General features: G+C 38.7%; 1 protein-coding gene across 1 annotated transcript; it reads right to left on the bottom strand.

Annotated features, from left to right (window-relative positions):
* Nucleotides 1-235: 235 nt before the first annotated feature.
* On the bottom strand, nt 236-1,585 carry LOC139953360 (uncharacterized). Its single transcript, XM_071952868.1, has 2 exons — nt 1,568-1,585; nt 236-649 (listed from the first exon to the last, which is right to left on the bottom strand). The coding sequence occupies exons 1-2, from the start codon at nt 1,583-1,585 to the stop codon at nt 236-238; spliced, it is 432 nt and encodes a 143-aa protein (XP_071808969.1).
* Nucleotides 1,586-12,119: the final 10,534 nt, after the last annotated feature.

Genomic DNA, 12,119 nt, shown 5'->3' with positions numbered 1-12,119 from the left:
CCCTCATCATGTTTGGAAGGTCCACGATTTCAGCCTCCGTATCTCTCCCGATCACGTCGATTTAGTTGAGTGGTCGAGGTCCTCTATTAGGGCACGGCAGTCTCCAATATAACACGTGTCAGGTATGACCTGGCTTTTAGCACGAAAGCAGTGACCAGCAAAGCGGACTCTGCGTTGAGCAACAGTAGTAGAGATTGGTGGAGTATCTCCGTAGATCTGTTCTTTGGTCTTGTGCTCACGCCATGAGATGTTCTGTACCCTCATAAGAAGCTTGGTGTATGTGCCGTCGAGGCGATCTTGAAACTCTTTTTTTCATGGTCCAGGTTTCCGCTCCATACAGAAGGATGCTCTCTACACAGGCTCTGAAGAAGACCAGCTTGGTTGTATTCGCTATGTTTGAATGCCAGATGTTATGAAGCTTGTTGCAGGCATTCCAAGCTAAACCCTTGCGAATCAGGAAATCCTTCTTGCTATCGGCAATATAGGACCCAAGGTACCTGAAGTCGCTGACATCTTTGAGCTGTGTGCCATCACTGGAACATATTGGCAGGTGGTTGTCATCCTCGTTGAATGTCATGTACTTGGTCTTCTTAATGTTGAGAAACAGACCGGCCTTGGCTGCGGCAGTCTCAAGGGATGTTAAGAGGGCCTGTGCATCACATAGTTGATCGGCGATGAGGGCAATATCGTCTGCATAGTCCCGCTATCCCGCTATCCCGCTACCCCATAACCCGCTATCCAGTCAGTGTAGTAGATACCAGTGTTGGGAACCAATCATTTTCTGTTAAACGTTAATAATGTAATCAAACACGTTGTAAAATGCAGTTGCGATCATAAAGGCCCTGTCTCACCATGGCGTATCGCCTGAACGTATGCCAACGTATGCACAAAATAGTTCGAAAAAATTCAAAGTCCAAGAACGTCCAACTTCCCAACAAACTGCATCGAAAAAGTCGACTTCGGTGTTGGAAAGGACGTATCCATAGCGTATTGAACGTATACATAGCGTATGACTAACGCTTTGATAGCTTTTCACTAACTAATAACAAGTTATGACAGCGTATCACAGTGTATGCAAGCGTATGAGTAACGTATGCCCAACGCATTCATAGCATATGTCTGCCGTGTTCAACGTATCCTCAACGTATCCTCAGCGTATCCTCAACGTTTCCTCAGCGTATCCTCGGCGTACAACTAACACCGTGACCTATGCCGCTGTAGAACGTATAAAAGCCGCTCCGATCTCAAGCATATCATTCCCGCCGTTGTCATTAGGCAGTACGTCCCCATTAGCCGACGTACATTAACGTATACCAACCTACGAGTAACGTTCATCTAACGTATGTCAGCGTATGTCAACGTATGTCTAACGTACCATGAACTTATGGGGAACTTATGCAGAACGTATGAAGCACACGTTCAGTACGCCGAGAAATTTTGAACATGCTCAAAATTTTAACAGCGTATCACAGCGTGCTCTTAACGTAAACGACGTATCCCCAACTTACCCCAAACTTAAATCAGCGTACACCAACTAATTTTCGATATTTCGCATACGTTGGCTTACGTTCGGGCGATACGCCATGGTGTGACATGGCCTTTAGATGGGTTCCTAGCAACTATCGATGGTTTCATAAAGGAACTAACCCATGCAAACTCATATTATTATGAAGTAGTTACCGCTTGCACCTTGACCAGACTTCTTTTATACTGTGGCTCACACATTCAAACAAAACATCTTTGATAATAAGACTGAGTTTTAAGAACGTTATATTGGTTGGTGATCACGCGTTACCTCGTCTGTCCTGTCAAGAGAATTGCACAAAAGCGTTGGTGGCTGGATTGCTCAATGGTAGATATAAAATATTATTGAAGACGGGTGAAAATGAACTTTCAAGCTCTATGCTTAACACATACACTCCAATCTAGCATTATTAGTGTTGCACTGGACGGGCAATTATAACACCTTCCTAACTATACTAGTCCCAATTAGCTACACAACTCTCAAATGAGTAAATTCTGCTTTACACACCGCTGCAGGGTGGCGCAATACGACAGCTGATTACGTACCTGTGAGGGATGACTCAATCAATTCAATAATATTCATTTAAAACGTTTTAGAATGTTTGCGTTTAGGGTGCCTATTCAAAAGAGGTTCTTTCAGGGGTGGTTGTTATTACATGATCAGACTGGTGTGCAAAACATAAAGAACAACCCTGTATTTCGCATATGACAGGAAAAACTTACAAACGCAATTACCTTAAATTATATAATAATAATAATCAGTAATAATAAATAGCACCTTAATCATGTTTAAATGTTCTAGGGTGCTGAACATGGCATTAGTAATTTTTTTTGTTGTCCATCAAACTGGAAACTTCGCTTGCAGTTGCCAAGTGATTTATAAAACCTCTTGCACAAAGTTTGCCATTTTAATTGCTTGGGAGCATGTCATTTGGTGTTGGGCGAGGTGGGGTAGGGTTTGACATTCAAATAGTGCAAACAAAACTTTAATCCCCGATTATTTCCTCAAATAGACCGTAACTCTGGCAAGAACAAATTGTCTGCATGGAGGCATTACTGAAATCGCCACTAATATAGTCCATGCTTACCAAACAAAAATTCCGTCGTGAGTCAAAAATGAGTCATTATAAAAACAATGACATATTTTACATCACAACAAGTAATAGAAGAAATGTTGACTAACTGAACTACATGAAAAACTCACTTTAATTTTGGAAAGACTACTAGCTCTATTGTCAATGCTAAGTCGGTGTTTTGACAAATTGGACGTGTTATCCAAATGGTGACTCAGTGTAGGTTCCAGTTCTTGTATGATTCTGCTTGCGTACACATGACATCTTGGGAATCAGGAAATCATAGGGCAAAGCGTAGCAGCTAACAGACGGCTAATTACTCTGCGACTTCCGAGAGTACGGTGTTATGTATGTTACATTATAGCTCGGTGTCAAGCAATGGTCGAGTTGTCTTCGGGGTTCCGTGGTCGCAAGTGTCGGCAAGTGGTTCAGATGTCCGACAACCCTTTTGGACCGTCCCTTTTACATGTCCACTTGAAACACATAATTAAAGCTAACAGTTCAGACTTGGATACCACCATAAAGGTTGTGACGGGATCTGGGATAGAATACAACAAGGGTACGGCCTACCAAGGTTATATGCTTAAACTTATTACTGACCCATACCTATAGTGTTGAGGTCGTACTCGAAGTTGGTGTAAAGAAGTTTCATCAATATTGCACATAAATATTACTGACATGTTGCGGACGGTTGCCAACGGAGAAGAATGCGGGACTAAAGTAGCTATACTACACGAGCAGTATTAATTTTCTCTCGTGACTTGTTACACTTTGTGGATACTAAACTTCTGAACATTTCAAATTGAAATCATTTTAAAGTTTATAGCAATCTTGTAAAATGTACATTGACTATCTTTCGATCGGATGCTCATTTAAAGACTGTTTTTAGTTGGCGTGTTTACTGTTTTAGCGGAATACACACACACCTTTAACTTGATCAGATGATGTATACTATACTTATATATGCCAGCAAGTCGACCGTTTACCAATGCATAATTATCTTCATTCATGATTGACGATCAATCTCCACCAAGATTTGCAGAGTTGTTTCAAATGCTTCTTACAAAGATGCATAATCAAACATCAGGAGGTGATAAGACAAATGTTGACTAATATCGCTCTCGTCAAATGAAAACAACGATTGTCTCTCGGGTAATTCCCTGTGAGCTTCTTCTCTTGGATTGACGCCTCAGCAACTACAACGCTTCATGGATCACTGCTTCACTCATTGCAGTCAAAATGTCATCTGGCATCAACCGTATTCTACGTATTAAGTAAAGGCACGTATTGCAATGCGTCGAATACCAAGCTTTTTTTTAAGTTCAATCTTTTCTGGACTTTAGTATTCAAAACTCATCATGTTGCTATCACTTTTAGAAACGACAAAACCAGCTTAATGAGTTTAAAACCTTGTGAAATTTGACATCAATAGGCCCTACTGTTGTGCGTACTTCTTTTCTCTGCAAGTTTGCCCTTAGTCTCGTTAGATGCACGAAGCGCCTTGTTTGTACTTCATTCAAGCTCGTGGGATATACCTGCATTCAAGTGTTAAGAATCACTAACCTGCTGCATGGGAGGTTAACTTAACACTGTGGAGGGGGGGGGGGGGGGTTACAGGTCTGTTTGTGGTTTAATAATATGACCACTATATGCGATTACTAAATAAATTATCGGTTGAAGGGGGAGACACGTTCAAACCGTTGCATCTTATTTAGATTGAGAATAGACAATGAAATTGTGGATCAGCTGATAGATATTGATACGATCCAAGGCAATATAATAGTGGGTGTCATCTATCGATAAAGCTACCTCCCAGTTTAGCCACAATTGCACTCCCCAATCTATTGAGTGCGACACGGAATTTACTATCCCGAGGCAGTATTTTAATTAGATTTTTAAATAAAAAAGGCAATAAAAAGCCTTTTCGGTTTGTTGGAAGATGTTTTTTGTTTCAATACCGAGTCAAATTTCTGTAAGGCATGCTCACTAAAACTGTTAGGGAAGTGCAATTATTTATAAGAGTCACAATACTTCTTGATACCCGTTATATCCAGCCATCCAAAATGACTGCTTTATACTTAAAGGGCTATCTCATCATTATGAACTGATAATGTGACATGAATGTATTGATAGGAGGGCTTACCTGTATTCAACACACGTCAATGTTATTAGTCGTAGAATGTTATCGGCCTTTCAACAAATATGATTGCTACCCGCCTAGAAAAATACAAATATACAAACAGCACTTGAGAATTTGTAGCGTTCTTACTCATCATTATGTAAATGTCTGTAAACAAAACAAATCTTGAAGACTCATCGTGTGGGAACAAGCAACAATGGTAAGAATTCAAGATCAAATTAGCTATTGTTCTAATCATGGTCAATGCAACTTAATTTACACATCTCATTTACCTTTACATAACCAATTCAAATCATTTGGGAGGGGGGGGGGGTTGCGACAACTATATGCGGTTATTATAATGATTGTATCACGACACACATTTGGATAAGTCAATACACGACTCGGCTTGGGCAACATGATTTTAGTTTTTGAAGCCACTGTTATGAAGAATTGTGCCGGTGAATTTAAGATTCTGAGCATATATAGTGTTTATTGTTTTACTGCAACCAACTCTCTGTATTTTCATCATGCTCGCGTGTCACGCCCATGTTTCAACACTTTTTACTGGTCATAAACAAAGGTTTATACACACCCACGTGACGCGCTCTCCACCAATAGGAATAGCGAAACTGTCTGAGGTATCTATGAACATACTATAATGCAGCTGTTTACGTCGAGATTGAGTCTAGCGTACCCAAAATCTATTTCTATCCTATGAGTAGCGTGGTTTGAACCTGTGTCGAACGTTTTTTACGTGTTCCGGACGACCACATAACTTACTGAACGTAATGCTAACGTACAGCTACCGTGTAAAAGCGTACTGACAGCGTTTATGGGAATCGGTATATACAAATTGGCTTCGCAGGAGGATTACTACGATGTCAAGTGCAGTTATTATTCTAATCGTCGAGAGGCACCTTCTTTATTAGGCTACTCGATGTGATCGTCCGCAATACGCTGCCGCGCTATGCAGTAGTTAGACCATCGTAGGACATACGTTGTGAACGCCGGCAACACGCTAAGCATTCGTTATGGAAACGTTTTATGTAAGTTACTAAAATGGTGCGCATACGTCCACCTCGTTATGAATACGCTGTGTATATGCTCAACATTAAACAATCCATCTAAAGTTCTGCGTATGCAAACGTTTTAGAGAAATGTGTATACGTCGCATATACGTTGACTAAAACGTCAAGGTGTGACAGGGCCTTTATTGAAGCATTTGAACTAATTCATGAATTAACGTGATCTTTGGATAAGATAAAACTGTGAGACAAGTTGTAAAAATATGCCCCTTGTTGTGATGGGCGACGTACACTTGATTAATAATACGTAAACGATGACATGGGTTTTGGCCAGTTGAGCGATTTGGGTTTCCGAGGTTAAATAAAAAGGATTGAGTCAAACTTGACGAAGAAGACAGTTCGTCAAAAGTGGACTTATATAAAATATATTAAATATACTAATTTCATATACATCCTCTTTGGCTGGTCACGGCTAATTATCGAAGAAGAACAACTAGGGGTCAAATGACATGCACATTATTTATCTGCATCAACATTTGAAAAACGACAATTTACTTGATAATTCTACTATAGATGTATTTCCGTCATTGGCAAATAGGTTTTACTGGAACAAATTAAAATCAGATTGTGTGCAATTGTCCATGACAATTAAATAGCACACAGTTGTTCTCAAGTTGTGGATCAAAGGTATTAATAATGGTGGACATTGCAAACAAAATATACATGTAGTCCGGGTAATATACCGTAGCTCACTCACTATATCCGTGGGGCTACCGAGTCAACAGACTATTACGGAAATCAAGAATCTCAGTGTTTGCAACAAAACACTCAAGTGATATCATTTGTTAAGGAGGGTGGAACTCAATCACTAAGATCAATTATAGTGTACTCAATTACTTTGTTTCTAGACTCAAGGATTGTTTTAATTCGTACTGTCCCATTTACTTTAAAGCCGGCCATAGGTCTTTCCAGTAAGACTGAACGGATTGCCTGCCGTTGTGCCGATTGCGATCTATCAACCACGGCCAAGGCGAGAAAAATGCAATATCACAAATGTCAACATTGTTCGTAACATAGTTGACACACTGGTTCCTCGTATTTCATTTTGGAAATGGTGCGGCAATGTAATAAGGGACCAGACTACTTTAAGTGCAAGTAATTTGAATTCCTACGCTATTTGTGACGATTAAACTTTGACATTATTTCAAAATTCGATAATTTATCGTTATTTACTGCGCCTTGAACACCCAGCAGGGTGGATACGTGCGCATTACAAGTCTAATTATTGTTGTTATTATTATTGTTGACCAATTTATATCATTTGATCACAAGGCCGTAATGTCCGTTGTTTTGCATTGTTTGAGCACAATGTCTATAAAGCAACATCGGAACGAGACTGTACTTTGATCTGCGAGGATTGCCGTTAACACAAAGGTCGCAAGTTCAAGTCCCACTCTTATTAAGTCAGTTTCTCTTTGCTGACCACAAAGAAATGTCTTACAATTGATTTCATGTGAACTTTGACTGGCAATTTAGAAATTTCAAGTCAAATTTCACATAGCATGTTATAACATGCCAGTCAATCCGGAGTCTACCCGTCACCAATTCCCTGTCTGCAGTTGTCAATAACAGAAGATATTCGATGCTCATGCATGTTGCAGACAGCGCATTTCGAAAACAATATCTGTCTAAGCCTATTTAAAAGAAAGACTTCATCCCTAATTGGTAGCATGGTTTGTATCATGGAGCCTCCATATGGTTTGTACACAGTGAAGCAGTGAAATACTATTGCACTGCACGTCCAATGCGTCTTAGATGAGGTCTGCTCTTTCATATGGAACCTGGTTGTTATTCATTCTCATAAGATTCCATCCAATCTGGAACTGACCCGTCCCTAATTTCCTGTCTGAAGTTGTCAGAAATAAAAACAAATATTCGTTTGAACCGCAACGGCATGGAATGTACTACTATACATTCCTCCATTTGGTATTCAAGCTTTCTACAATTTCAATCCGATTCAGAACTGTAGTTAACGGGTGCAAGAATGTGAATTCTTTGGCAATTGACTGTTTAATATTGCTATTATTTAAAAGCACATAAGCCCCAGCCGTTTGTTGAGGAAGCGATTGAACAGCTGCTTGTTCTTGCAGCTGTCATTTGACAACTGCCCACTGGTCCAGCACCCTCACTCATTCATAGGTTTGCTTATTGGATTAGAAATGTGACAAAACAGAAAATCATCCATAGTGGCATAATATTGAAAACTCGTAATTCACTTTTCAGCTCTCTTTTTCCAATAAAAGTTTTAAATAGTCCATATGATTTACGTACTAGTGATTCCTCCTAAAATTACATAATACTGATAATAATAATAATAATAATAATAATAACTCGTTTTTATATACATTCCATTGTACTATTTCACCAGGGAATATGAACGGAAAATTGTACAACATTAGGCCATCGGAACAATCTTAGGGGTCATAATACGAAACTCCAAAACATGTTTTGCGCAAATATCGAATGAATTTATCGCTCAATTCAGCCCAATCAAATTACGAAGGTGCGCCTCAGTAGCTAGGTGCGCATTAACGAAACCTGATATGAGGCACAAATCTGCTGGCCGATCCTTTGAATTATTGCTCCAGAAATATTGGCCAACTGAATTAAATCTACATATAGACCTACCATAGTGTGATGATAAACTCTTCATCCTGTTGTTATATACCAATATGTAGCTATAGTTTCACCATGTAAAGAGTTTAACCATATTTATGCATTGTGACGGCAATCGCCATGACAGTTTGAAGTGATGATTGCAGGTCGTTCATGCACAAACACTCCACGCCTCACGGATAGTCTCTTGGTATTAGCCACTTCCTCTTTAGGCATTTCAAATACCACTTCTATGGAGCTGTTTAAGGGACACGGTGAATTTTATTTTCAATTTGCCCAACCCGTACATTAGCCTAAAAGCCATTGAACACTTTCTGAACAGAACAGAAATTAACAGTTCACAGATTTACAAATAACTTACAGGGTTTACAGAAGGTAATGATAAAAGACTTCCCTTGAAATATTATTAAATGAAATGCTTTACTTTTTGTGAAAACCTTAAAACGATTATCAATTCTCGATACCGAGAATAACGGATTTATTTTAAACCAAATGTCATGACACGGCGAATAGTGCGGAAACAAGGGTGGGGTTTCCCGTTATTTTCTCCCGACTCCGACGACCGATTGAGTCTAAATTTTCACAGGTATTTCATGTATATATAAGTTGTGATACACGGAGTGTGGGCCTGTTTACCGATGTTGTGCGATTGCTTTAATAATCGGTACATACTCCTTGTGTAAACCGTACATAGGGACCTACACCTTTTAACACATACGTACGCTCTATTAACCCGAACGTATTAATTATTAGCTTGATAGTAACGCTGGTTCATACTTTACGCGAATTGCGAAAGTGAAGCGAATTTCTTTCCATCATTTTGAAAAACAGCTCAGTGTTTGCGTAACGTAAGTCGCTTTTGCTTGGAGTGCTAGCAGTGCTTACCTTATAACCAAGTTTAATACATAGAGGGTTTAAGTTTCAAAAGGAATAGGGGCCTACTGTAGGTTTTCTCGGTTAAATTCGGCAAATTAGCAGTCAATTTCATTTTCATGCGTTCGGATAAAAGCTGTTACCTCTCCAGTTGTTACTGCGTTTCAAATTCAGAATTCGGCCATTCAACTTCGTTTTGAGTAGAGCCAATTTTCGTTAGCATTCTTTTTCGTGACACACACGCATCAAGAAGCGTCTGCAATTTGAACGCTGCTTTGAAGAATTGTTAAATTGAATGACTGTTTTGTTAAATCGAATGACGCAACATTACATTTGACTAATCATCAAACGAAATCGAATGACCCTTGCTAGTAGCAATCGAACTCGCGAAATATAATATTCTGGTGGTTAAATTGGCTGCTCATTTGCCGAAATTGACCGAGAAAACCTATATATGTATTTATTTTTTTAATATAACACATCCTATATATCGGTTTATGTTTACACTCTCACCCCGTTTTTATGGCATAACAGCTTGTCTCTGCACTTTCTTTTCTAAAATAATATCATTTTGTGAGTTAGGCAAGGCATGGCATGGCATTGAAGGGCTGAATAGTACTTGCAAAATGTTCTTAAAGCCGCAACGATAGTTTGTTTTTACTTTGAGATTATCTCCAACAAACAAAGTTCTGGATGGGTTAGGAAGAGGGTAATTATTAGCTTCAATCGGAAAATAAGGCCACTGACAAGTATTTCAAAATTGTTAAACGGATTTGGGCAAATAACACTTTTCTTAATTCCATATCATTGTACGCGCAACAGGCGGAACATCCCCGACAAAATGATATTTGCTGTTTTCATTGAAACATGACTCTCGGTTTTTATTAAATCTTGCTTGGTTGGTCATTGAATAATGTACAGTCGTTTTTAGTTTTTTTTTCTACTAATATGATAAAATAGGCCTACAAATTTTCCATTTAAAGGCAATGGAGAGCTGTTGAAAGTATATAACTTTCTGAGATACAGCTTCCTCTGAAGTAACTTAGATTTCAAAATGTTTGATTTTGATTTCGAGACCTCAGAATCTGACTTTGAGGTCTCAAAATCAAGCATATGAAAGCACACAACTTCGTGTGACAAGGGTGTTTTTTCACCCATTAATTCTCTCGCAACTTCGACGAACAATTGAGTTAAAATTTTCACAGGTCCGTTATTTTGTGCACATGTTCAGATTCACCAAGTGAGAAGACTGATCTCTGACAGTTACCAAAGGTGTCCAGGGTCTTTAATGGTAAATTGAATGAAATTCCATGTTCCCTCATTACCTATGCGAAATATTTTCCACACAATTATTTTTCTAAGTGTATTGGTTTTATATGTAGACTTAAGTATGTATTTTGTCAACTCAGTACTTCTTCCAGGGGCGTTACATTTCGCAAAAAACTGACCGCCTATAGTGTCGTGAAGTTCTTTAGTTCTGAGGAAGTGTGAATGAATGAGTTTAGAAACATTCAAATGGGATTTACTTACTTTGGAAGCACAGTGGCGTAAAACTTATAAATATAAGCAAACAATTTGTCTAATTTCTAGCCAAATGTCTACATGGAAACCTGTTTACAATGTGTACAGTATCAAATTATATCGCCATGTTTTCCTGAATCGTGTGCGGCAAAGGTTGTCAGTTATTGTTGCAGTCATGATGGGAAAATACATTGAAGCACTGACATGCTATTTAGTTTTTTTTTTTTAAATTGATTGACAACTGCAAAAACTCGGTTTGAAAAGCAGAGGACATTTCAATTATATCAGTTAGCCAGATTGAGCTCACACGGGCTTGTCGGTTGCAGAACAACTCGATGTCCATACAACGTTTGTTTTTCCAAACAGTGCCTTTGGATTTCACTTGAGCGCGCCAATAACGACTCTCTGTCGTTAGGGATGAAAGATTTATGGCTTTCTGTAGTAGTTATTAACCCACATGAAGAACTGTAATTATTATGCTGTCGTTAAACGAAAGTGGAAAAAATATGGCCACTTGAGCTTACCCTAAATTTCGGCTGCAAATCGCCTTGTTTATAAACAATAGGCCTATACAAGAATGCACATGTTACTTTATCGTTCATCAAAATGACGTATCATACGTTCATGCAGATAATGTGTTTTTACTGAAGAATTTTAAAGAACTCCGGTATGAAAGAATACAAATTGACGAAATTACTTTGAAACAACATATACCTTGACAATAAAGAGTCTTACCTTTTTAATGAAAACTTGTCGCCATTGGGAAAGAAATGTGTGGAGATCATCCCACACATAAAATGAAGTGTTCACGATCTGCTTGCAAGGTACGGAGTGAAGTAAACTGAGATTGAATGAACTAGGTGCTGGCACAGCCTGCCATCAACTCAATTACGAATGTGACTGCGTGGACTGCAACCGAATCTTTGCAATGGTCGCTCAATAAAACCAAGTGGACGGTTAGCATATCTGCTTTAGTGGGTGGACCGGAAACACGTTTAGCAACCGCACGACAGAAATGGAAAATCGTGATTTTTTTGTATAAAGTTATTACAAAATGCATACTTTTAATAAATTGTACAATTTATAATGCTTCAAATTTTAAAGAGTGGACTGGCTCAATTTTCGGATGGCAAAAGGAGTAGGCTACATTCCTTTTATGTTTACGTGTTTTGTAAGTTTATCTATAGAAAATGTGTGACGTAGGTAACATCAATTTCTACGTTTTCACGCAGTGGGCTATGTAAGTGGTGAACAACAAATTATTAGTCTATCGAGACAATGTCACGTTGGTTACATTAATTTCTA

This window comes from Asterias amurensis, chromosome 21 (genome assembly GCF_032118995.1).
Source record: "Asterias amurensis chromosome 21, ASM3211899v1".
NCBI lineage: Eukaryota > Metazoa > Echinodermata > Asteroidea > Forcipulatida > Asteriidae > Asterias > Asterias amurensis.
The sequence above is the reverse complement of the archived record's forward strand: the minus strand, read 5'-3'. Positions and strand labels throughout refer to the sequence as shown.